The 27361-nt window shown below is 40.9% G+C and overlaps 2 protein-coding genes across 4 annotated transcripts; one reads left to right on the top strand and one right to left on the bottom strand.

Annotated features, from left to right (window-relative positions):
• The first annotated feature begins 2067 nt into the window (after positions 1–2067).
• On the top strand, positions 2068–14420 carry SLC46A3 (solute carrier family 46 member 3). 3 transcript variants are annotated; one of them, XM_063149097.1, is made up of 5 exons: positions 2068–2390; positions 7512–8385; positions 8794–8877; positions 10307–10463; positions 11876–14420. In XM_063149097.1, the coding sequence occupies exons 1-5, from the start codon at positions 2199–2201 to the stop codon at positions 11961–11963; spliced, it is 1395 nt and encodes a 464-aa protein (XP_063005167.1). In that variant the 5' UTR covers positions 2068–2198; the 3' UTR covers positions 11964–14420. The 3 variants fall into 3 exon arrangements, with proteins under 3 accessions (XP_063005167.1, XP_063005166.1, XP_063005168.1); XM_063149096.1 differs by having other exon boundaries at positions 2068–2394; positions 7516–8385; XM_063149098.1 differs by lacking the exon at positions 2068–2390 and adding an exon at positions 2403–3016.
• A 2385-nt stretch (positions 14421–16805) lies between these two features.
• Positions 16806–25335, bottom strand: POMP (proteasome maturation protein). Its single transcript, XM_063149099.1, has 6 exons — positions 25277–25335; positions 23750–23847; positions 22946–23006; positions 20731–20832; positions 18967–19060; positions 16806–17304 (listed from the first exon to the last, which is right to left on the bottom strand). Exons 1-6 carry the CDS (start codon positions 25277–25279, stop codon positions 17237–17239), a joined length of 426 nt encoding a protein of 141 aa, XP_063005169.1. The 5' UTR covers positions 25280–25335; the 3' UTR covers positions 16806–17236.
• Positions 25336–27361: the final 2026 nt, after the last annotated feature.

Raw genomic sequence — 27361 nt, 5'->3', positions numbered from 1 at the left:
GAGATATTCACGAACAGCTGTTGCTTCAAGCTGTTGCACAAAGGTAAAAAGGCGCTTCCAGGTGGGCAGCTCAGGCTGCAGCTTTGCCTTCAGCACTGGTGAGATCACAGCTTTGCTGGAGCCACTTGGCTCTGTAAACCCAAGCCCTAACTTAAACACAGTTACTAGGAAGGAGAGAAGCAGAGGACCTCTCCAGAACACAGATGGACAGCTCCACTCTTTGGCTCTGGGAAGGCTGTTCTGAAGGAGCTGTGCATTAAAACAAGTTGGGTCAGCAACCTGGACTGCACCCAGACACTTGTGTTCCTTTGTAAGTGACAGGCTCTTCAGCACAACTAGATCTGGCAAGAAACTTAATGGCCTCTGGACAATATCCCTCTGTGGAACAAAAGGAAGTTCCAACAGGCTTAAAATCCCTTCTTCACCCTGCTCAAATAAATGTTAACAGCTGGACAAGTGACCTGAACAGCCCCTCTCACCTAACAGCCTCGCATGATTGTTTTGGCTTTACCTTGTGACAAACAGCATGCTGTCACAGGATGAGTCAGACTTTGGACTTGGCCAGGTGGAGGAGCAGGACACCATTCTCTACAAGCTGATGTCATGCCAGAGTAGCACTTTTTTTGAATCAGCCTGCCTGTGTGCCTCTGTGAGCAAGCCTATGTGCTAGACCAAAGAAGCTCAAGTAAATGATCAAGGCCACTGAGCTGGTACGCTGAGTTGATCCTGTGCTAAGAGACACTTGACAAACCAGTGTTGTCCCTAAATTTGGGACTGAATGACATGTCACATGGCAGTGAACAAGTTAAAGCATTGCTCAAGATCATATGACCCATGTTATGGACAATCTGTCTTCAAATCACTTTATCAAGGAACTCAATTTTCATGAAGTTTCTAAACTGCTCTTCTTATTTTAATAGAGCAAATACATCAGGGAAACTTTGAAGTTCTGGTGTGCTTTTAGCAAAAGGGACTTTTTTGCAGTACTTGTGATGGAGAACCAGTATTTAAGACTGAAAGGTGGTCCTTCAGGATGCCCTGGCTATGTCACCTCTCCTCAGTACACCACACCTGTGACAAGGGCAGAGCCATTACCCGGTGCTGTCCTGGGAGGACAGTGCAGAGCTGTGTGCTCGCCGTGCTGTGGATGCCGTGGACAGCAGGGCGGGCAGAGGCCGTATGTGAACCGCACAACTGCGGGTCTGCCCCAGCACAGCCTTTCACGTGGAAATGCAGCAGGTGCCCCAGCAGGTGCTCACAGCGACAGAAGCTGTTCACAGCGTTTCCCCCGACACCCGGCACCAGCTATGCCAGACCCAGAGAGCGAGATCTATCTCTTCCTGGCACTGCTGGGTTAATGGTTAGACTTCGTGATATTAGAGATCTTATCTAACCTACACAGCTTTATGACTCTATTAATGAGAGACCCGCTGGTGGCTAACAAATGTTGCTTTTACACACGCTGACAAGCCGGGAGCCCACGGAAGGGGAGCGGCTGTAACAAAACCCCTAAGCTCTGTCAGCTGGGAGCGGAGCGCTCGGCAGCACGGGAGAGCAGCGCGCCGTGGGCTCCCCTTCGGCCAGGCACGGCCACCTGCGCAGGCTGAGCTCCGGGCCGGGCTGGCGGTGCTAAACGAGGCCGGCCATGCCGCTGACAGCGCAGATGCTCGTTGTGTAAGCAGCCCGAACACGCCGCGGGCCCGGGGCGCGCAGCTGACATGGCCACGGGGCTGACGTGGGCTGGCCTCCGGCAGCGGCGCCCCCGGCCTCGGGACAAGCAGCGCGGCGGCGGCAGCCGCGGGCGGGCACAGGGACCCCGCTCGGCCCCGGGCCCGGTCAGGCCCCGCCCGCCGCAGCGCCCCGCCCCCGGGCCCGGGCCCGGTCAGGGACAGCGCCGGGACAGCGGCACCGGGCCTCGTCCTCTGGGCGGCCGGGGGGCGGTGACGGCGCGGCGGGGGACGCTCCTCCGCTGAGGGACACGGCCGCCCCCGTCCCGCCCCCGGTGTCCCGATGTCCCGGCGCTGCGGGACGGGCCCGGTGCGCAGGGGACAGCCCGGCGGGACGGGACGGGGCTGGCGGAGCGCGGCCCCCGTGCGTGGGGCAGTCACCGAGCCCGCTGCCGCCCGGGGCTTTCGCTTCCACCTCCTGAACACTCGCGGCTTGTTTCCTGGCGCAGGGTTTGAAGCCCAGACCCAGAAATGAGGAAGGTTCTGTGCGTGGAGCCCGTCATTTTCTGCTACGTGTTTGCGTTTTCCCTGACGACCCCGCTGGTGCAGCAGTTCATCTACCGGCGGCTGTGGGAGCAGGAGTACAACTCCACTTTTATCAGCGACAGCAATGCCAGTCACTGCGAGCAGAATAAGAGCAGCCCGGCTTATATCAAACAGAAGGCAAGTGGCGGGGGAAGAATAATGATTGTAAATAAACTTGCTGCCAGGAGGTGCTGCCTCAGTATAACCTCCTGTTTCATAACCTTGACCTGTAACTCTGCGGAAAGCCGTAGTTTTGTAACCTGCTCCCACTTCACTGTCTCCTCGCTCTAATGTTACGCTGTAGGTAGAGACAGTGTTTTAAAGACAAAGATTTGTCTCCAGGAAGATACTGAGATAAATTCGTATTTTAGCGGGAGTTGAAGATCGCCTGAGAGAATGGGGACCAAATTAGCATTGGGCTGACATTACCGCGGGTACAAGTGGAGGTGGAGGCTCCTCCTCCCACACCCCTGTGTTGTGTTTGTGAGCCGCCCGTTGTCTCTGTGGCTCCTACTGTTCTTTGTAACCGAGTGAAGCTTAGCAAATGCACTGTAATTTTGAGGAACAGTATCTAGCTTAAAATACATGTGTTTCAGAGGAATTACAAGAAAGAGGAACAGAGGAAATTAAAATTTTTGTGGTTTTAAAACGTGGAAAAAAATTTAACTGATCTTTACATGATTAAATGCGGTTGATGGTTTGCCATTCAGAGCGCTAGTGTGCCTTGCTGGAATACAAGGACGTCAGCATGACAGGATCCCATGGTCAGTTACATTTTTAGCACTTTTCCATAGTTCAGTGTGCTGGATAGCTAGTTGTTGACTGGCACCTCTTCCATTGCACTTCCAGTGCAGTTTTAATGCTGCACTTAAGCAGAGCTGGCTGAGAGCTGCCAGCAGAAGAGATGGTCATTCTCCGTTTCCCTTCCCCCTCTCACCCCACGTGTTGTGTCTTGCAGTTCTGCAGTTAGAGGTTATGGTTTGGATTTGAGTGGGGCACTGATTCAACAGAAAGCTCACCTCTTGTTTTGGGGTTGTTGTTTTTTGAATGTTGGGGTTTTTTTTCCTGAAGCAATACACTGCTCTGGCACACTCAGTGGCCACGTGATTTCTGTGTCTAACATGAGAAGAGCAGAGGGAACATATTTTCAGAAGAGGTGCAGTAGCACCATACTCGTCAACAACAACTGGCAGTTGGGTTGGATAAAGTGAAAGATGAAACCACTTTAGGGCCAGAAAAGTAAATGATTCACTGTGTAAATTACACAGAAGTTGGGGTCACAGAAAGAGTCAATTGGCATTCCCTTACACTGCTGAAAAGGTGGTACTTGAAAAGTTTTGCTCACATCCCATATCTGAATCTCTGATGTGCTGCATATGTGCAAGACTGAAAAGACTGAATGCTGAGCTTAGCTGCCTCATTTGTCATATATAAAAGGAGATTGCTAATGGAACATGCTTCCAGTGAAGGTGATCAAAGAAATAATTCAGGACTTCTAGTGTGGCGTATGTTCTTTGTCATGTGACAGAAGCTGGTCTTATAGAAAAAATGTGAAAAGGTCAATAGAATTGTGGTCCAACATGGCTTCTGGGCTGACCCATGGAGGTAATCACCAGTTATTGTTGGAGTAATGCTTGTATGTTACTCCCAGAAGTGTTTTATTTAGTATTAGCTCCCCATTTGATGCTGTGCCTGGCAATTTTCTCTAAGCATACAATTCTAATTGCAGAGCCCATCAAGAAATCAACGTTTCAAATACTTCTTTGCATTTTGCAACCCCCTCAAATTAAACCTGACTTTCAAATTGCCATCACCTATGGTTCAAGATATGACTTCATTTTTTTTTCTCAAAACACTGAAGCAGAGTGCTTCATTTCAGCTGTAGTTTAGATAGCATATCTGATTTGATGACATATTCATTAAATGATGACACTTTACAGGACTTTTGCTTAAAAATTATAGTTAATTTGATATTTGAGAACATGAGTCCTTCAAGACAGCAGTTGAATAATGGCCAACAGAACTTCTTCGTTTCCCTTTCCTGCCAAATTTCCGTTCCCTGCATTTCAGTGATTGCCAGTAGGGCATGAGCTTTTGAACAATTACACTCTTGTCTGGATGCCTTGCTGCATTTTCATACCACACTAGTTACCATAGTGTAACGATGTAGGTGCTCAAAACACCCATTAATTTAAGTGCAAATGGGCCTCTGTGCTGAGCTATAGTCCTGTGAGGGGGCCAAAGAGCAGATCCAGTAACTTAATTCCAAACCCTTTCACAAGGAAGTGTGAAGTAGGTGTTCCAGATTTTCCAAGACCTTCCTAACCTAAATCTAACTGAATTAGCTTTATTAGATGTTGTAACTGTTGCTGTAAGGCCCTGTTTGGCATTAATGTTTAAAAGAGCACCTCTACTAACAGTTAATTTAGTGTAAGTCCTTATGTTCTGAGAATGAAGAAGCTTTATACAAATCTCACCTATTTCAAAGCAAAATGTAAAAGGAAATTGAAGATAAAAATCACTTGGAGCCTGCATAAAAAGTAGAATATAGTTCAAAATGGTTCATCTTCACAAAATTTAGATTATTTTTTACAATTTGAAAAAAATAGTCATAATGAAGTGAGTTTGAAGGTAATATGGATATAAACTGAAGCATTCTGATCACCAACTTGGATAATCCTTTTTTAATATCTCAGAAAGAGCTGTATTATTAATCATTAAACATTGTTTATCATCCCATTGATTCATTATACAATCCATTAATTTCCCCTTCCTACTCAGTAATATTTTATCTTATCAGCCTGTGATTTTATATGTCCTTTACATTGTTCAATCTCAGGTGCTGCCCTTCTCTCTTAATTTAATCCTTATATAAGTTACTTGCTTCTTCATTTTTGTTCTTTTAATTTTGAAATAGGTGATTGAAATACCTATTTCAGTCCACTGTGAGTAATTTTTAAGAGTAGAGTGAATTTGCAGATTAAAAACCTATACCTTTCCCTTCAAATATATGTAGTTCCATTGATTATTTAATGGAGTTATGTGATTTTAAAGAAGCTGAAGGTTTGACCTATCATTTTCTATATTCTTTTCCTTTGGCTTCATAAAACCAGAGAGTGAACAGTTGCGTGCCTTACACTCTAAATGGATTTTTCCTGTACTTATGTATGTAGTCTTTTTTTCAGTGGATATCAAGTTTTTTAATCTCAGTATGTTCATGCTCACGTGTGTTACCATGTGTCACGTGGATGTGAAGCCACGTTTTGTGTGTTGCACAACTTCTTCCCAAGTTTTGGGTTTTTCTTTCTTTCAGTTTTGCACTTCATTATGGTCTGGCGATAATCTCTGTATTATGTCATTCACGTGGGCTGAGATGATACTTATTAACATTTAATTTTACTTTTAACATAGTAGCATCTGTTTGATACTCATGGCTTTAAACAAGACAATCCTAGTAAAGAAGCAGCGTCTGCGACTACATAGAGTTATTTTTGTCAGCAGCAGAAGAGTTAAAGATCAGAATAATGTTTTCCAACTCAGTTTGTTCAGTCTTCATGGTTTTGACTCTTCCAGGGTGACAGCATTGCTGGCAAGTTACCAGGATTCATGAATGCTAAGGCAGTCAGACACCATAAGGGAAGGGAGCAAAAGACTTTGGAGGGCTGGGGATCTTGAAGGCTTTCCTTGGGAACCTCAGGATCAGTTGATTTTCCTCTTGTAATAAAGCCTGGTATCTTGTAAGCAAAGGAAGAGATTGAACGAGAAACTCATGGTCTCTGCCTGTAAATTTAAATATGAATTTATACAGCATTCAGCAGCTTTTAAAATTCCCCAGGTACATTCCTGTAAGTTTTAGGGCTTTTTCATGATTTTGGATGCTACTCAGTCAGGATTATGTTAACTACATAGGAGACACCTGAAATGTGGAGTATAGATGGCTTGAATACAGGCTGAGAATGGCGTGGGCAGGTTTGCAGAAGTGTGCCTGTTGCTGATTGAAGAGCACAATGCCTGCCCAAGTCAGTGTTGTGCCTCAGAAAACTCCAAGACTTTCAACAAGACTTTGCTCTCTGCATCTGAAACTTTATTTTAGCTAGTATAAAGGGTTTGTATGAATAAAGTTGCTTCCTTTTCCCCTACTGTCTGATCAGGTGGCTGTCTTTGAAAGAGCTGTTGTGGCTACACTTATCAGGTACTCTCATATCTGCAATAAGAACAAGATCAGAATTTGCTTGCTGAGGGTCCTTTAGCAGCTGGCTTCATAACAATTCTTTTTAATTAAATATTCTTTAGTTCTTTTTTTTCTGCAGGCATTCATGCTCTGTTAAATGGTTGGTTTTCAGTCACATTTAATTTTTATACTTCTGCTAAAAAGAAGTCTGAAATTTTTCCCATAATGGGTGTTTATTTTTATAGTGCTAGCTGCTGTTCCTTATGTGAATACCTGCTGTGGTGTATGTGTAGAGACATTACTGATTTGGACAATTCCTGAACCCAGAGCTTTACAGTGTTTGCAAAATCCATTAATTCATGTACCTGTGAGTCAGTACAGTATTTAAAGCTGTATTTCACTTTTTTGGTTGTTTCTGCTGTTTGTAATAGTACTAGTAAGATTGTACAGTGGGATGTCAGAGCAAACTGTGATCTGTTTACTTGCATAGTGTGCTCTAGTCCATTAATTCTTCTTTGTACCCCCCTCAGCAGAATTATATTTGGGAGGAAAAAAGAGCTCCTGTGAAGAGGGAGCATTGAGTGTGTTCCTCAATCGGTGACTGGCTTACTACTGATTTCTGAGTAGTATTAAAATAGCCCAGTGCTCTTTTGCCATATCCTGTATTGAAGGAGATAGTTGCAGTTAAAGATACTTACAGCTCTTGTAAGTACAAGTTCAAAAGGATAGTTCTCTTGTCTGCATTGAAACTTCTCTGTCAACAGTACTAGTAAGACTGTGTCTTCAGCTTTAAGTTTCGGGTTAAAATGTAACAGGGAATGTTTGAGGAATATTGAAGATCAAATTACAAAAGTCTGAATATACATGTTTTATATATAGAGTATATAGCCTAGTATATCAAAATGTCATATAATGTTATAAAACTACATTGCATGTATTATGTTTTATAATAGTATAATTTATAATCTAAACATGCACAGTGATATTCATTATATTGCATACTAATAATTATGTAAGCAATATTGTGACAGATTTTTTTTCTCCAATTTATTATATTATTTCCAATTATTTTTATTTTCTCTTTGCAGGAAGTTCAAGAAAAAGCCTCTGTTTTTATTATGCAGTTGGACTTAACTAGAGCCATTCCCAGCCTTATAGTTGCCTTTGTCGTTGTAGCTAATGGGGATCGCCAGGGACACAAAAGGTCTTTAGTTTTACCATCAATGGGAGCTTTGATTTCTAGTATTAGCTTCACTGCAATATCATATTTTTCCTTGTCACTCTCTGTCCTATTTGCATTTGCATTTATTTCTGGACTGTTTGGGAGTATAGCAACTTTCCTTGGAGGAGGCTTTGCTTACATAGCAGAGGAGTGTCATGATGAGAAGCAGAAAACAACACGAATAGCTGTAGTGGATTTGATTTTTGGAGTTGTATCTGGACTGGCAGGATTGTCATCTGGCTACTTTCTAAGAGGAATAGGCTTTGCATGGACATTTGTGATAGCATCTCTGCTCCATGTCATTAATATAATCTATATTGTATTTTTTCTGGAAGATACCGTAGGTGTATCTCAATTCCAGCATGAAGCACCAGTATCCTGGAAAGACCTTCTTAAGGAGACATTTTCTGGAGTGTACATGCTTTTTCAAACTGCCCCTCATAAAAAGAGAATTTTAATAATTGTGTTACTTTTTACATTTATGACTTATTTGTTTACTGTGCTGGGAGGGACTTCACTTTTTACACTGTATGAACTGGATGAGCCACTCTGCTGGAATGAAGTATACATTGGATATGGAGCAGCTGCATCCACTTCTGTCTCACTGACCAGCTTTTTAGGAGTTTACTTATTTTCCAAATGTCTCAAAGACATTTATATTGTCTTTATTGGGATGTGTTCTTACATTGGAGGAATGATCATGGCTGCCTTTGCCAAAACTACTCTGCTCATGTTTTTAGGTGAGTTCAGAATCAGTTATTCCATGGTCAACAATGTATATGAAAATACTGCTGTGTTATCTGTAGTGAATGCAGTTGTTGGATATTGAATGTGCCACCTTGAAAGGGTCACAGAGAGGTAAAATATAGATGGGTGATCAGCCTGATCTAGGATTTGATTAAAAGAGGAACTGTGGGGAGAAACAATGGAATTACCTGCTTATGGTTTTAGTGCCATAGAAATATACTTGATTTATACATTTCTCTGTTCTTGGAGAAATGTGTCTCAGTGCACTAGTAGTCTGACTTTTCTGCTGCCTTTTACTATTTGGGGAACTAAGTGTTCAAAAGTATATGACTAATGCAGTTGCAATACATTTGTAAATCCCTGGATTTTAATTAGTTCAATGTCTCATGGCTGCTTTACAGTGAGAGTGCCATCTTTGTTCTGCTTTATGCCTATTCCTGTTCTCCGATCCATGCTGTCAAAAGTGGTTCTCCCTGGTGAACAGGGTAAGTAGAATTGTTTTTAAACAATAAAATAATATGGTGCCTCTGAACAGAGATGCACAAAGATTACCTTTAAACAGACAGATATTGGTACTTTAAGATTCCTTTTCTTTCAAGTTCTATATAATATAAGCCTATGTCTTGACATTAATGATTTCTGGTTCTGAATTAAATATAAACAATACTGTGTTAAAAAGTACTGCAAGTTTCAACTTTCAAACAAAATACTGTTCTTAAATTAAAGACCATGGGAAACTTGAAGCAGGGAATGACCAAGATTTATACAAGTGTTTCACAAGGGCTTCTACGTTCACAAGATTTAGCATGCAGAGAAAGATATGTTATTTAGTCAATTTCTCACTTACTAATTTAAAAAGGTAAGCAGTAGGTGGTCAATCTTCATAGCACTTGAAAACAATTAGACTTGTATCCTGAGCTATGGAGCAGGACCACAACTTCAGGCCTGTGGCTTCTAAACATATCCCTAGAAATGTAACATAATACTTCTCAAAGTCATTTCCTTATGGAACACAGAAAAAAGCATATCAGGCCTCAAAATATGGCTCTAATATTCCATATTTTGCTTTTGGGGAGTGTGTATTTTCTAGATTTTGGGAAACATATACTTTCTAGAAACATTTTCCTGAGTTGCTGTGTTTTACTTTTTAAAAGATTAATCTTCATACACTAAAACAAAGACCTCTTTTACTAGCTGTGCCAAAATGCACCTCTGGTATTGAGTTTCTTGGCATTCTTCAGGGCTTTGGCTATTTGAGTAGTTTGATGAAGCAATCAGGTTGCCTCTTGTCATCCTTTTCTGCTGACCTAGTGTGATTTTGGTTATGGTTCTGTGACTATGAATGCAGCTCCAGAAAATGTGTTCAACAAGACACTTGTGGGATAGACTGCCACCCCAAAGGGTAGTTCAGTCCAAAAAAAGTTGTTTGTTTCTTTTCAAAAATGAGAAGGCAGTGGTAACCAGCAGTCCTCGTTGAATCAGTATTTTCCACATATAAAAGTGAAGGTTAGAGAAGGAAGAAACAAGATAGGGAAAAGTAAAATGAAGAGAACTGGAAGGGGTAAAGGATGGAAATGTGCACAACATGGTTAGTGAGGATGAACAGGTTAAACTTGATGTGATAAGCAAATGCAAGAAAGTAGGCATGGTGACAGAATAATAGGAAAGAAAAATAGTTTCCATCAACAAAATGTGGTATTTGTTGGGTTTTTGTTCATTTAAAATAACTAGCATTTTGTAGGAGTTGCCACGGTTTTCACAGCAAAGTATGATTGCTTAGTGCTTGTAACCTGCATACTTGCAAAAATACTGTCAACACATATATTTTTTGAACCATGTTTAAAAACTTCAGTACTTTGAAGAGGTTTGGTTTGGTTTGGTTTTGTTTGTAATTTGCCCATTTATTTTTGGCAGGTGCTGTGTTTGCTTGTATTGCCTGTTTAGAAGTTGTGACCGGCACAATGTCAATTTCAGTTTTTAATATTCTCTATGCAACTACTGTTGCATGGTTTTCAGGCTTTAGCTTCCTCCTATCAGCAGGCCTTTGTCTAATTCCACTGTCTGTCCTGTGGTAAGTACAGATCAGGAGGGTTCTTCTGACTGCCTTTGCCAGGAATTTTGATATGAATTGAAACTTTGTAGTTTAGTGTGGTAGTTCTCACACTTTCCTATCTGCTAGTGTGCTGTAGTGGCTCTAGCTTCACACCTTTTCTCTCATCCAGCCACTTTTCCTCAGCTCTGTGCTGTGAATTTCCCCCAAACTGAAGATAACGGAATGCACTGCCAGTGGGATACACCATACCCTTGACTGCACGTGACTTCCCTTGGTTTGAGACCTCTACCTGGTCTTTTTTCCAGGAAAATCTTTCCCTGAACTTAATTTTGCAATCTGAGCTCTTCTAGATGCTAATGAGGGTTATAAACATGACAGTCACCCACTGGGTTTAATGGAAAGCTGTCTGTCCTGGTCTTTGGTCATGGGTACCTTGTGACCCATTGCCATTAAAATCTGTAAAAGAATTTAAAGCCCAAAAGAATAAACTTCTAAACATGTTTTAAATAAAGGCCTCTATAGCAGTTGTGTCTAATCATACCTAGTGGCCATCTAGTAACAAGGACAGTGAAATACCATTCACGAGTACGCATAAGCAAAAATTATTTCCACTATAAATTACTTCTTTTTAGGATGCTGAAACAAAAATTGAAATGGCAGAGGAATCACTTTTCATTAGATAGATTTACAGTTGGGGGAAAAAAATGTTTTTTCTTAAGAGGGTGGCACTCTGGCTGGAGACTTGCATATTTTTTCCTAAGGCTTTACCTCAGTCTCCTTTTATCTCTGCATCAGCTGCATTTTAAGATTCAAATAGGCAGTGATAATGCTGTAGATTTAGAACATTTCACATAATTTCAAGTCTATTCAAGATGTAAAGACTGTGTAAATAATTATAATGAAGTAAGAGTAGACTGTACTAATGGTAATTTAAAGTAGTGATGGGTCTTAAGACCTGAGGGAATTGAAGCAAAGGGGTCTTGCATGTGAGAAGAATACTTTCCAGTAAAGTAATAAAATGATTGAGAAATTCAGTTACATTAACAAAGGCATAGTAAGTACTTGTTCTCTTAAGTATTTTCTTTAGTTTAGTTCAGTGGAAGCAGAGAGAGTGTCTCTTCTGTTATCAGTTTCAGATATCTGACCCTTTCTTTTTAGTGTCGTTCAGTGTTGCAGTTGGAAAGCAGAAAGGTAGTTGTTCCAGTCTGTAACATGCAGAGTAGTTTAGTACTGTGCTCAAAGGCAGCAGTAATGACATTGTCTGACTTGTGTAATTAGGGCAAATAGTGTCACTGCTTTTGTTCACTAAGATACATTTGTGCCACAGAAGATGGCTGCAGAGAGCTAGCCTGTGTGTTTGCTGGTGCTGAATCAGCATGCTATACTGAACTATCTCAGCTAAAGATACCTGTCTTATCTTTGTCTTACAGCTGGCTTCTGTGCACAAGCTGGAATGGGGAGGACTTGGCTCTGCTGGTACCTGAAGAAGTATCCAGCTTAGAGAGTGCTGATAGTTGAACAAAGGATCCACATACCCAGGATTTCTAATCTGACGTGCAGTGGCAGAGATAGTTATGTCACACAGAAACCACAGAGATAACACAATCTCCAAGTGGCCCTACAGCAATAAGCACTAAATTGGTACCACTCAATACCCAATCTCTTTTTAGCATTTGACTAAAGCTAGCTATTAACTATGGAAATAGGCTGACAATTGAGATTAATGGTGCTTCAGCATGAAGGAAAAAATAAGGTAGGATGGTACTTTTTCCACTTACTCTTTCTCAAGTTTGAGAATGTCAGCTGTGGATTGTGATACATCTTGTATCACTCTAAGTTGGGTGGCAAAGACAAGCTTAGCAACCCAGAGTATGCTGGCACTTCTGCTGAAGCCATTGCAGCTTGTGCCAGCGGAGGATGTGGTCCACTGCATACATCTTGAAAGGCCTGTCTTAACACTGAAGCCCCAAACTGTCTAAAATTACTAAACTAAAAAGTAGGTTTTTTTTCAGAAAGCAAACTGGAGGCAGTACTTACACCTGCCATAAGCACACTTACTGTTCTGCAGCTAGCAGAGTGTTTGTGTAAGTTTAACATAATATGTGTGGACCTTGCCTGTGACTTAGCTCTTGAAATGGATTTTCACACAGAACTGTCAGAAAACTTCTTGCAGAGAAATCTTGTGGAGTGTGAAGTTTAGCCTAAACCTACATTTTGCAGAGGCCATATTGCATATTTATCAGTTTCCATATATTAAGGAATGCATACAGACATCTCTGTTTTGTCCCAGGGATACTTGTTTTCTAGTTAAGTTGGTACTTAGCTTAAAGGTTTCTTTTAGTGAAAATCTGTGATAGCATTTCTTATCTGTAGATCTTTATTTTTTTAACAACTCTGAAATGAGGTGACAAAATCAAATCAATAATCTATTCATCTTGCAAGAAATGCAGCATAATTTATGAACATTTGAACAGCACTTCTAATCTTCAAAGCACTTTAAAAATACTATTCAAAACATCCTTCCATAATAGATACTATCCTCTCGGTTGGATAGAGAGAAATTAACAGAGAGGACAAGTGACATGCCCAGTGCAAACTGGTGAGACTACCAAACCTAGGAATCAGTTTCAGCCCTGACTCCTCACCTTTTCCCTGAAAATCTTTAAGTAGAAATTATCCTGAGTATTAAATTCTAGAATGCACAGCACAGCAGAAATGTGAGTATAACATCATGTTAAGGACCACTCCCATCTGTTGATTTTGTTAAGAGTTTGACAGCCAATACTGTTCTGATCTCTCAAAGTTGTGTGTGACTCTTTTCCCCCAAGACAGATTAGGTAGAAAAAGCAAAACAATGTAAAGACGTTGCCTTTAGAGAATGAAACCTGTAGGAAAGCAACTTCAATGACTTCACATGCACACAGCTTAGGATGAAAATGCAGACAGACATAGCATGTATACACAATGAGCTGCTTACAGCCACTGATACCCATCCTATGAACAGAGACTCCTGCAGTGGTACTCCACCAAAAAACAGTAATGCCAAATCATGATGATACTTTTATAGATCCTTTAAAACTGAATGATTGCATTCTTTCTAAGTTATGTGTCATGATCACAGAGAAGCGTGGAAGAAGGTTCAAATAATTTAAAGGGAGAGCTTATATTCAGGATACCACTATCTGCCCATCACAGGTGAAAACAGGGCCATTTATCCAGGCCAGAGGGAATGGGCTAACACCTCTAGTTAGCTCTTACACTTCTGTCCTGAACTCCCAAGACTGATGTTGGCAATTAAAGATCATTAGCTTTCTCTCAGTAGCTTAGACGAGGGCCAGAAAATAAAACTGCTTAATGCCTTTGAGGCGCCAAAGCTACTGCCAACTTATTGGAAACATGAGCTGAGTGCTACAATAACCAGTGGGTCCAAAACATAATGAGTGCTTGTAGAGAGATTAAGAAAACACTGATGTAAAGGATTTTAGCACAAACGTTACATTGTCTTCCTTGCCTCTTCATTATGCAGTTATGTAAGGCTTTATGAAATTAACTATTTCACACAAAACTGCCTGGAAATAAAAAAGCAGATGCAGAAGGGACGTGTACCTTCAGTTGCTCTTCTTCAGTGCACACCTCTCCTGGTACTTGGGAGCTCACAACAAAGCGAGCCACTTGCACAGTGGTACACCTCAGGAATGGCTTTGTTATGATTCAACTGCACAAAGTACGTGCTGTTTGCAGAGGTTTCTGGTAGATGGAGCATTTAGAACTGGCTATAAATTTAGGCCAAAACACATGGAGGATATGGATTGTGTTTCTAAAAAGCCTTGCACAGTGGAAGCTGAGGAGCCAAGTACTAATATGCATCAGATTATTAAAGCAAAATCTATTAAGCTTATAATAATTTCTTTATTTGTGTATAAATACAAATTATTTTGACATAATAACAATAAAGTTTGGGTTTTTTAAACTCTGTTGCATTTGGAGTTGTTCTGCTTCTAAATTTTGTTTTTTGACAAATGGCCAATGGCATGACTGATAGAGGATTTTTGGTGTAAACAGGAGCAGCACCACGGTACCATCTCTTTTTTTTGGTCATAACACAAACAGCAGAGCAGATGTGCTTTTGCTTCCCTCCTGCACCTGAGGAGAGGAAAAGATGCTGCCCAGAACACTGGCACCAAGAGGAGGTGTGGGGAGTTACAGAGTAGGGACAACACTGCTACCTGCAAGAAGTCATGGTGGGGGCTTGTGTTATACCTGCCAGAGCAGCAGAGCTGGAAGTGCCTTCCTCCCCTTACCCAGGCCAGATCTGTCCCAGCTCCAGGGCCCAGCACACCCCACTCAGCTGCCTCCATGGGTTGCTCTGTGTAGCACCTGCTTTACAGAATGAGGCTTGTACAAAATGGGAAGAATGGGCTGGGCCAGGAAGCCCAGTCCACAGCCCAACCCTTGTAGCACTGAGAAAATGTAACCCTTCCTTTTTACCTCAAAAGCTTTTTGCCTCAGTCCTGCTTGACTCCCATTTCTCTACTAACAGCATAAATTCTCAGACAGGCCTCTTACACATACTATTTGCTTTCCAGCCTGGCTAACCCCTAGGATTAGCTTCCTTACAGACATAATGAACAATGCAACTTCCTGGCTCTGAATATGGCTTGATCTCACCCAAGATTATTACAAAGTATACTAATCATTGAACAAAACCACCTAGAAATTGCATGCAGCCTCCTAATCTGCTTCTGCTTTTACACTGCACTAATAAGAAACTCTAGTAAATTACCTGTTTTAATGTAGTTTTGCTTAAATGCAACAGCATCCATCTTTCAGCCAACACTAGGAAAGGCCAACCAGCTCAATACACTGAAGTGGGGAGTTGTAAGGTACCAGTGTCTGATTGTTGGATGGCTCCCTGTTTTCTTGAAAAGTGCAGGTAAGATGGCAGATCTCCTAAAAATCCATGCCAGCATCTTTAACTTGTCCCTGACCTGGCAATGTAATCCCTCAGCTTTTCTGGCCTGAGTCTTGAGCAGTACAAAGCCTACTGAATCCCAAGCTTGCTTCATAACAGTTTGGTTTTGCTTTAATATAAACCAGCAGCCAACTCTGATATTTATTAAAAATTATCAACTCACAGACAAGGACAGCTGCAGAAAACAAAAATGTGAGTAGGTTTGCACTTGCATGTTCAATTTATTGGTCCCCTCAAACTTCCCTAAGGAAAAAAACCCAACAAATTAAACAGCTTGTACTGCATACACAAGCCTCTAATCTCTACAAGTCTTAAGTGACAGAAAATTTTAGAAGCTTCAATTCTTAAATGAAACAAATTTAAATATAAAACCAAATAAGACCACCAACTAAGACCACCACTGAGTGATACTATTATCTTAATGTTTCCAAAATGCTGCAATGTTTTGCATATAAAAGCACTATAAAATTTACAGGACAGAAGCTAGAGGCTTTGGCCCAAACTGATAGGGAATTTGTAGTAGCTGTAAGCCCACTGTAAAGCACAAGGGAGGTTTGCAGTTGTGGAAAAAGGTTTATAGCAACATTCCTGCTAAAATTATCTACAACAGAACACTAATTACATTTAACCAAGTCATTAAAACTTGCTGAATAAAGACAGTTCCTGTTTTAGAAATACTCTTTCAAGTTCTTGATATCTAACAATAGATAACGTTTTTTGAACCACAGACTTTTTTCCTGATATGCCACACTGTATTACCTGCCTTGCAGGATTGATATAATGTATACACATGTATGACACCAGGAATAATTGTTACAACCCTGCATTTAATAAATAAAACCACTTAGGCACACAAAAAGCCTTCCAGTGGTCTGCTCCTTTAAAAGATGTATTTAAGTATAAATCTCTCACTCTTCCTTAATTAAGATCTGATTTTAGTAAACCCACAAATAACTTTTTCTGCATTTGTACCACCATATCTTCATGTCCTTACTGCAGCAGCTTATTAGACACTTAAATAATTCTGCATTCTTTCTTAATACTAAAATACCTAGACCTGGGAGCGCTCTTTTGGATTATGTTCAAACAGATTTTAAAATCTCTTTAAACCCCAAGTGGAACTTGCTTCTACTTCCAGAAACCAAAATACCCTCTCAGGGACACATGAAAAAAACCCAGACCTTTAATTCCACTCTTACAGCAATACTTTCAATTCTACATAAAAGCTTAATAGCTCACTCAAACAGCTGTCAAGAGAGGGCTACAATGTATGTAACTGGCCAAATGCCAAAATTAAAAACCTTTAAAGATATTACAACAAAAGGGACAACACTGGGTCATGGATAAGAGATTCTTGATTTAGGATTAAATACATTTTGAAACGCAACAGCATTTATAGCAAACTTTTATTTAATAGTTTAAAAAGTGTATGGAAATTTTCATGAACAAAGAGTTATGCAACGGAAAATACCTTCCTCTTCCCCTATTAAATGCATTTACCACAGTAGTAAGTTTTAAAATGCCTGGGTATTTTTGAATTTCTTGTATACATATACAGCATTTCCATATTTGAGAAGCTATTGTCCTGAGCAGTTTATGAAAAGGCATTATTTAAACTACCTAGTTACAGGACATATGTATGATTGGAAACAAGCACAGAACAATTTAGAGACATGAAACATTTACTGTGCCTTTTCATTAAGGAAGGCGAGTGATAACTAGGTCTGCTTGCTTAACACTGTGAGTGTCAATTTAGTACCATGTACTTAGATTTGCACTAGAAAGTCACACACAAAACATTTTTCTGAAGTATATTTTGTTACAATAAACCAAGCTTGTGCTCCATCATCATGTGTGGCTCTCCCATAACCTCACTCTGGGAAGGATCTGGAAAAACAAAAGTTGACAGCATGAAACCTTTACCAAGCTACAAATACTAACAACAACTAATGAAGTTGAACATCTCCTTTCATTATAATGCTTAGTGCAACAGTTACTTGACTGATTTTTGGCAGTGTTGCAGAGAGCAAACCTGCAACTCAGAAGCCTCTATCCAAAGCAGTGATAGAACAAACACATATATTATGAACAGCTTTTCCTAAGGACCCACACACATTTAAAGTAAAACAAACCAGTTCTGCATAAGCACAGACTCCAACTGCCCGGATCTCTAAAGGGATTACACCACAAGTTTAGTGTTTGAGAAAACTCAAGTCTGACTGAAGCATTTCTCCATAGCTGCCCTACACCTCTTTCCAACACAACTGGAGCTCACAGTCCTCCCTTCTGTTAAGTGGGACATAATCCTGGTTCCTCTTCTCCACCCAGCTGCCTAGTTTCACAGAAATTCTACACCGGTAAATACATCTGAGATTTCCTCCATTCTGTAAAGTATGGTTGACATTAGTCACTGTACTTAAAGGCTACCAAGGAATGTGCAGAGGACACAAGAGAGACCAATACTGACAGTATGAACTCCTTTTCTACACAAAAAATTTAAAATAAAAAAAAAACAACACAAACAAAAAACCAAACCCAGAGCCAGCATACATGTTGTGACTGTTTGGAAGAAAAACACTTTTCTTTATGGGTGCATCAATCATATTTTCCTTCCATAAATGAGACATATTAATGCCCCTGATTCCTCTAGAGACAACAAAAATATCTAGCCCACTTTCTGATAAATAAAGCCCTTTACAAAAACATTTGTAACCCACTCACTCCTCACCACTCTATAAAAATCTAAGTTTGTTGTGAGCAGTGGTAAATAACCAAATGTCTACAAATTATGTTCAACATTGCTCTACCCCTGTGGAACCACAATAGCCCAAGATTCCTTCCCTTGGTCCTTCTATATCCATCGCAGAAAATAACCCCAAATTTGGGGGTTATTTTCATGCCTCTAGATTCAGATTTGTTCCTCCATTATTTCCAGCTCCTCATCTCCCCAGCTATTTCCATTCTCCAATGCCACTTCAAAATACTCTCTGCCTCCTTCCATCTCCTTAAATACAAGCTAGAAGTAATTTGTTCAAAAGCCATTTATCCAGGCTTATTCTATTCCACACATACTAACAGTCAGCAGGCTACCATGCAACCTCAGCCTGTTGAGCTCATTAGAGGGAGCCTTTCCCCTGCTAAGTATCTGTTTCATTAATTCTGTACTTCTTCTCCAACATTTTCTTCTTAATTACAGAATGTCAAAAACTTTGTAACCTCTGTTGACAAAATCTGCACAAGTACTTTAAAAGTTCCTAAGGAAAGAGACATACAACATACATGCAATAACCTACTCCTTTAGAAACCCAGCCTACAAGCAAGACAGCTTAGTCTTGCTCAATATTTCAGAGTAATTTCCACATAACTTACAGCTGAATTACATTTATTTCTCCTTCCCCAGTGCTTCTTTGCTTTTAGGATTTAATGGGTTGTTGTTTTTTTTTTCATTTTGGGAGTTTAATTCTCTTGTTCAGTAGAGGCAAAGAACTTCACAGCTTCCAAACTTTACCTTTAAATGTTTCCATAACATTAAAGCCAGAATGTATTTACCATTAAGGATATCCTCAAAACCAATGCATTCATCATTTCCCCTCAAAATATCCATTGACATGTTTGAGCTGTGAAGAAATGGTAGACGCTGGACCTGTAAAAAGAGTTCAAGCAAGAGTTCAAGTCTCAGCAAGTCTGAAATAGAAAGGGTTCATACTTGGATTTCTCAGTCTGAAGTGACTTAGAAAAATCAACAGCCAGAAAAAGCAACACTGAAATAAGAGAACTACTGGCACACAAAGGCACACAAACACCACCATCTTCTTTTGGTTATCTGTTTGAGAAGAACAGCCCTCTAATAGATTTTTAGTTTTCACTGTGGTGTAGGTAGTACAGCAAACAGTGCACTTTAAAAAATAACACAGTACTTTCTGTCTACTCTGTAAAGCTCCTCTCACATAAAGCTGGGGAGGTTCACTGCAAACCTCCAGACCCTGAGGTCAGTACTGTATGACTGATGCATACTGCAGAGTTTGGGAACTACATTCTAAGCCTCCTACATCTCTAACACAGGTCAAGAATGCAAGTGAAAGAGCTATACCGACTTTCACATTCAAATATAATCCTCCTTTTAATTAATCTAAATCATAATTATGTCTCTGATCTCAACCAATTCTTAAGCTTCAAGTCCACTCCTAGTTACTTTCAACAGTCTTCTGTACCCTTCACTCACATTATTTCTGAAAAAATTTCAAGTAGCACACATAGATTTCAGAGCATAAATTTTCTGAGAATGCATTCACTACTGCTGAGATACTTCAGCTAAACTACAAGAAAACTTGCATACCCAACATGAATCTTGAAGCAAAAAACCTTCTGATCACCATATTTCCCCCACCCATCTCCCAAAACCACCTCTGGAGACAGACTAACAGGATATCCTCACCTCCCTCATTCTCTGTACTGATGTTAGTTAGGAAAAAGATTCCTCAAGACAGCACAGCTGAGACCAAGGGATGTTTGTGTATTTCACATTCTGACTTTCACACCTTCAGGACCAGTGATTTCTTCCAAGCTTAATGCAGCTCACTATGGTTTAGTACAAAATTCCTTATCACTCAGAGTGCAAAATTGCTCTAATTCACTTGGAAAGCCTACTCTTAGTAGCCTGACAACCTTGAAGAAGACAAAAAAGGTTACTAGGACCAATGAGCTTTCTATGTTTCCCTTTCTCCAGCAACCCTCAATCCTAGGAGAAAAGAAGGAAAAGGAGACAGACTCAGCTTCTCAATTAAGAGTTAAAACCTTTGAACTTAACTCCCTGTAGAGCTCCCTTGATCTTACAACAAAGGCTGAGGAACAATAAGCACATAGAAAACTCTGTTCCAGGTTTCACATTACTTCTACATCTACTCCCAAATAACTACCTGCTTCAGACCCATAAGTCTCTTTTCTCTACAGCTACAGAGTCCTTCCTGTGAAGGTCATACATTCTGCAGTGGAGACTATTAATTTTAGGAATCAATACTCGATTCCTCCTGCTTTTCTCTGAAGGCTTACAGGAAGCTATTCCACAGCAAAGCTAGAGCAGTTATCACTTCACCAAATAACCAGTAAAAGAACAGCAGTTAAGAGGCTTCAGTATATGGACTACTCTAAAAACTAGTAATTGCACTGTTTGGTTCATTGTTTTTAACAGTGAATTAATTTCTTTTGGAAACACAAGGTATCTCAACAAAGAAAGATGTGTCTTTGAAAGCGTGTTTCAAGGTAAACATTTTTTTCAAATGGCCTAAGTTATATCAGTTGGATAAAAATGCCTACCTGTTTCACTGCTCTGAATTCCATCTGCAGCTTCAAAGGTGCATGGATTCCTTGGATGTTTCTCAGTGTGGCAAAGTTTGTTTTATCTTGATTTAACTGGAACTGTCACAAACAATACTGATTTTTATTTTAGAAAAAGTTAAAGTACAGCCATAGAAGAAATTTGTGACATCCTACTTAAAAGAACATGCTTACTAAATATTTATGTAAAAATTCAGTGATACCATCAAACATATCTCAAGTGTACAGGGAAGAGAGTGACACAGTAAGATTTCTATGAAGCTGAAATTGGCTTTTTGCTGGATTTTATTCCAAATTAATAGCAGAAATTTTATTTTGTTATTTTTGATAATCAGGAGATGTAACACCACCAAGTGGTACAGTTTTGCACTACTTCACAAGGATATTGTCTGGATGCATAGGAAGCTAAGTCCAGTTTAAAGATCACAAAAACCAATTTGATGTCATTAGTTAGTCATCAAAGACTACTTAAAAACACTTGATGTACTTCTTTTCTGGTCAAGCAGGGAAACAGAGCACCACTTACTGTCCTTAGGATTCTGAAAAGCAAATGAAAACTCATATTTTCTCCAACTGCTCTCAAACTTACCAGTAAGACAAAGAAAATCTATTTAGTAGAGGCTTTTTAAAGAAAAAGCACTTATATATATAAGTATATACTGGAGTACAAAGTAAGTTATACTTAATGTTAAACTTAAGCTTAAATAATCAAAAAAATACACGTGTATACTGGAGTACAAAGAAAGTTATACCTAATGTTAAACTTAAGCTTAAATAATCAAAAAAATTAAAATATTTAACTTTCAAATCTGTACTCTATCACCACAACAAAACCCTCTTATTATGAGAACATCATATTTATGAGAAGGGATCTCAAAAACCAACTGAAAAATACAAGTCAAAGACATAACAAGCATTTTCCTTGCAACAATCTGTACTGAATGCTCTTCAAAAGGTAGCAGAAAATACTATTTATATGCCTCATCCTAATCTTATAATTCTGGTTACATTATTTTTCCATTTCTTTAATTTTATAGAGAGAAGGATTTTTGGACAGCAGAGACATCTGGTTTCTACCAGTGCTACCTGAAAAACCTTTTTAACACTTATAGCAGCAAAAACAACCATAACTACCTCAGGCTAAGTTAAATATTTTCCCAATCAAATATACATTAAAATAATTGTTGAAGTTGCCTTAAACTTACAGAAAACTTAAGCAAATGTGGAAGAAACAATTTAGAAGATTCACATACTTCTTAGGGAATCACATAGCCTATTTTATTTTTGTCTGTGCATTTTTGACCCTTTAACATATGATCTTTTAAGCGTACAGGTTTTGTACAGAGTTAAAAATGAAGTTATAGCAATCAGTTTAAAAAATAAAATAAACTGACAAATAGCTCTGAAACATTAACAGTATTTATAAATAAACACACAAATTTGGTGCCACAAAATCATCCTTTTAATGCAAGGCAACACTAACACTGGCCAAAATCAGAATATATTAGACATTACAGTCAGACCTTGTCCTGCTGTTTAACTTAGCAATTTGGAACATTCTATCAAAATAACATCTTTGCTTCAGGACAGTTTGATACATTGTCTCTTCTGTGCTGACAAAACAGGCACCAGAGACACTCAGCTCAACCAGCAAGCCTGGCCACCCTCTACCTTCCACAGACCACTTGTAATGGTCCATGAGCAAGGACTGAGCCAGACAAGATTGCAAACACTCATGATAAACTGTAGGTGTAAAATGTCTAGATTGAGTCGAGGAATTTATGGAAAAATATGCATGTGTTCACAGGCTGAAAGGCTGAAAATGAAGACAGATGGTAAATCTACAGACAAAATGGGAGGATCAGCCTTCACGAGGTGACAGGGGTGGCCCAGGCCTACGTATGGTGGCTGCACACACTCTTGGATGACTAAACCTGACCACACAAGTCCCTACCTGGAAGCCTGCTTACACACTTGAAGTGGGGAGAGATATAAGTAAGAGATCATTATTAAACAGACTTGCTGACAATGTTACTTGTATAAATAAAATGTTGCTATTGTTGAACAGCTTCATTCTGTTAAAGACCCCGCTCATTACTCACTACTGTACACAGTTCTCCAGATAACCACACCATTAATTTAAACTTCATAATTAGTTAAGAGTGAAGATAGCTACATTTGATGTTATGCTTACATTCTTTTCTGTCAACTCCAGTGGGTGGCTGGGCAACAATTCATTTTTCACACTTGTAAAGCTAGAAGAATAAGTAGAAAGGACATTAACTTCAAATTATTTGGGATATGGTTTTTTAAGTTGCATTCCAAAACCAATCTCAGATACAAACACCAGAGACACACAACTAGCAAAGTCTGAACTACAAAAAAGAAGATGAATAGTGAAGCAGAAGCAAAACCTCTAACTACAGCACTACCAGAAGAAAAAAAGAGTTTCAAGCATTCTTTATGCTTGACGAAACAGAATGTGTTTTTCTTTCTTGATACCCTTCAGAAAGAGATTAAAATACTAATAAATGAAATCATTACAGATTTAATTATGTCCAAGCTACACTGTATCTTCTTTTGAAGCCTCCAAGCTTTTGCAATTGAATATTGTACACACCTTCCCCCCAATGCCAGTCGTACAGCATTTTAAACTCCATGAACTTATTCTGGATTCCTTATCCAAGACAGAGATGTAAGATTTGCACTTGAGTGAAAATAGCAAACTCCAAACTATTTTTATTATATTACTTTTGAGGTTTGTCCCAGTGCTGAAATTAACAGTGCTATGGTACACTCATATAAAAGTATATTAAAACTATCAGATATTTCACAATTATCAACATTTTGCTGTTTCTTTTCTAAAGAACAGTATCACAGAGGTAAATGCCTGTTTGCAACACACCTTGCAAGAAACTTCTGGGCAAGCCAACATTTACCACACACTGCAGTTCAGCACTGTCTACTGCACAATTCAGCAAGCAAAAGAACAGCGTACCCTCTGCGCAGAAGATCGTGACCTTCAAACAGCCCTGCAGCTGAAACATCTGTAAATGAGATACTATCCTTCAACAGAGAAGCAGCACCTCTGGAATTCTGGAACAAAAGAAAAAAAAAAAAAAGAAAAAAAAAGAAGAAAAAGGAAGAGGATTACTTCAAAAGAACCAGATCACTTTTGTATGGGCGGTTAGGCCAGCCAAATGAAAGGAAGTGCTCAAAAACTCCTTGGAATGCTCCTAGACTTTAGAGTTTCTTTAAATAGAGGCAAAACACCCCAAAACATAAACCCTACGCTAATATAGAATTCTTTCAGAGAGTCTGATAAGAACTAGAGGTACTGACAACATTTTTGGATCTGGATGACCCAGATCAGGTTAAACTCACAATATGTCCCCTGTTTGCTCCCACCCTGGGCTGCAGGGATGGAAAGGAAAGAGGCAAGTCCTGACAGCTGACAGGACAGAAAGGAGCATTCCTTCATTTACTGCAATACTGACACAAGACCAAATTTAGGCACACTTTGAGGCTGCCATGAGGAGGACAAGGTGTATTTGAGCAGTCCAGTATGCAGCTAACTGAAAGAACAAAGGCAAGCATTAACTTGCAGTGGATCACCGGAAGTCCACAGACTTATTAAGTACTGCTTACTGGTAACCCACGCCACTAATTTCACTCTAAGCTACCCAAATTTACTGGAGTGATTTTAGGATTGTTCATAAAAATTGCTCCACCAACAGGGCAATATCTAATACACAACAAAAGGTGACAGCAATGATATCTGGAAGATGACAGTGATGAGCAGTTCAGTGCAAGGGTTTCCCCCAGCAGCACTGACAGATCTAACAGAAAAGTCATGCTTACAGCTAAGATCTTTTGTACCAACATGTGAGCTCTCAGTAACATAAGAGCTGTAGGACAGTCCTAACATGCCTGTTGTTCCGCGCACATAACACATCTACCAATTTACAGACTCAGCACTGACCAGACCTTTGCGAGACTGCTGTAAATGAGAGCATTAAAGCAATACGGTACCTGGGTGACCGGACCTGAGGGAAGATCAAAGTTAAACTCGCGGAGAAAAGCACGCAACACGCCCCAGAACCAACACTCTCGAGTCACCCCAGTGGCCGGCCCGTCCCAGGCGGCCCCAGCGCCGCTGCCCACCACGGCTGGCCCAGGCGTGACCTCCCTGCCCGGGAGCCGCGCCGCCGAAGCCGCGGGCTGCGGGAGGCTGGCACCGCCGGGGCTCCCCGTCCCGTCCCGTCCCGCCCCGCGGCAGGGAAGGAATTTAACCACAGCCGCCACGGGCCCTCCGCGCCTCCCGGCCCGTGAGGAAACCCGCCATGGCCGCGCCGGACCCCTATGACTCAGCACGGCCCCGCTGCCCCCGGGGACGCCGAGAGGTGAGGGGCGGGGGAGCTGGCGGGGGCGGCGGGGCAGGAGGTTCTGTCCGGTCAGGCTCAGCTCCGTGCGGTCCGACACAGGGACACCGCCGCCCCCCGGCGCCGCCGCTGCCCGCACTCACCATCTTGAGCCCCCGACGCGCGCAGCCACTTCCGCCGCCGCCGCCCGCTCACTTCCGCCCCGCCCCCCGCGTGCGTCACCGCGTGAGGGGCGGGGCCGCGCGGGGCCATGGGAGCGCTGAGGGGGCGGGGGCTGATGGCGGCCGCGCCGCCTGGCCCGGCGCCCTGTGAGGGATGGGGGTTCGTATCCCGGCCTGGGCCCTCCTTTTCATTGGCTTTCTTACTCGGAGATCTGTGCCTTGTAAACTGAACGCGCTGTTCACTGAAGCACAGGATCAGTTAGGTTGGAAAAGACCTATCAGACCAGCGAGTCCAACCCAGATCGGACACTGCCATGTTCACGACGCCATGGCTCTGAGTGCCACATCCAGTACTTCCCTAAACACCTCCGGGGACGGTGACTCCACCACCTCCCTGGGCAGCCCATTCCAAATCACCCCTTCTGTGATTCCTCCTCATGTCCAACCTAAACCTCTCCTGACAAAGCTTGAGACCATTTCCTCTTGTCCTGTCGCCACCTGGGAGAAGAGACCAACGCACAACTGGCTGCACCCTCCGAATTTCAGGCACTAGGAGAGAGCAACAAGGTCACTACTGACATCTTCTTTTCCAGGCTAAAACTTCTCACGTGCCAGAAAAGCCTAGCTGTCTCAGTGCCACTGTGGTCCCAAGCCGAAGCTAAAGTTGACAAACGCCTTCACATAGTGGACTGGGCAGCCATGTCTGGTATGGGGAGCTTTTCTCGGTCAAACCCATCCTGTCCCCCTCTGCCACAGGCCGCAAAAACTGCTTGGGTGACACCAAAAGCATCACAGTGCTGATGGCCTGAGGTGGTGAAACCAGGCAGTGATACTTCCAGAGTTTTCCATACATTTCAATGCATAGCTCCATATGTGTGTTTGAGATATTTAATTTATATATTTCTTGTGAGACGTGTAGCTCATTCAATCCTTTAACCTTTTAATTTGGGTTATGCTTAGTAAGCCAAATTGACCTGTTTTTCTAAATTTTAAATGTCACAATTAAACTCCATCTCCCTCTCTCATGCACACACACAGACACAGAGGCAATATTTAAGCAGAAATTTTATATATGTTTTAATGGCACTCAGATTTGTAAAAAAAAAAAAAAAAAAAAAGACTGGAAAATGAATACACTTTATACTCTATTTTCCTGTTTCTTGGACAATATCTGTACACTTCTTAAATCCCCTACCCCCCACATTCTCAACCCAAGTTCTGGCCCTTTGTATTTAAGTCTTAGGTTTAAAGCAAAAACTTCAAAAGAATGAGAATGGAGGACTGCAGTTTTTAAAATCATTTTTAGGAAAATGAGCACCACAAAGGTTTCTCTGATCTTATAATTATAATGGGTACTTGGTTATTGTGGTGCTGGATTCATTATTATAGAATAGATGTGAATACAAAAAACAAATCAAGTTCCTGTTTGACTGCAGCTTACAGAAAGCTAGGTTTTGTCACTAAATGTATTTATTTATTGACTGAGTTTGTTGATCAGGATATGACTGTAGAGATGAAACATCTAACTTTCAAAGTCATTCTTGCAAGACACAGACAGGATGCAATCACTCCCTGTACATTTTTGACATCACTGCGATCCACAGTGCAGGCTACATAACATAAAAGGGCATACATTGCAAGAAAGAACTGGTTTTCCTTTACAGGCTTTCACACTGGGGAAAACTTCCAGACATAAACACAAATCACACACGTATTTTTTTTCAACAGATTACCAAGTATTTAAAATTGGAGCAAGGCTTGATTTCTTTCACAACCAGCTTTGCTTTAACAATCTCACAGTGAGCGTCTTGACAGTGGGTGATTGGGTGCCTTTCTGCAGCCCCACTGCAAATACGTAGGAGTTGCTTGAGCAATTGTCAGGCTGATCAAACCTGGGACCAGAAATGAAAGCCCATGGTGAGCAATGAGCACTTTGACAGCTCAGAAGCAGACAGAAAGTGAGATGCAGTGACTGCAGTTGCTAAAGGGGCCTTCTTGCCTGGGGACACTCTTTTAAGAGGATGTGGACACCTTAAAATTAGTGTGAAAATAACTATATCTCCTCTA

The sequence above is a fragment of the Melospiza melodia genome, chromosome 2 (assembly GCF_035770615.1).
Source record: "Melospiza melodia melodia isolate bMelMel2 chromosome 2, bMelMel2.pri, whole genome shotgun sequence".
In the NCBI taxonomy this organism is placed as follows: Eukaryota; Metazoa; Chordata; class Aves; order Passeriformes; family Passerellidae; genus Melospiza; species Melospiza melodia.
The sequence above is the reverse complement of the archived record's forward strand: the minus strand, read 5'-3'. Positions and strand labels throughout refer to the sequence as shown.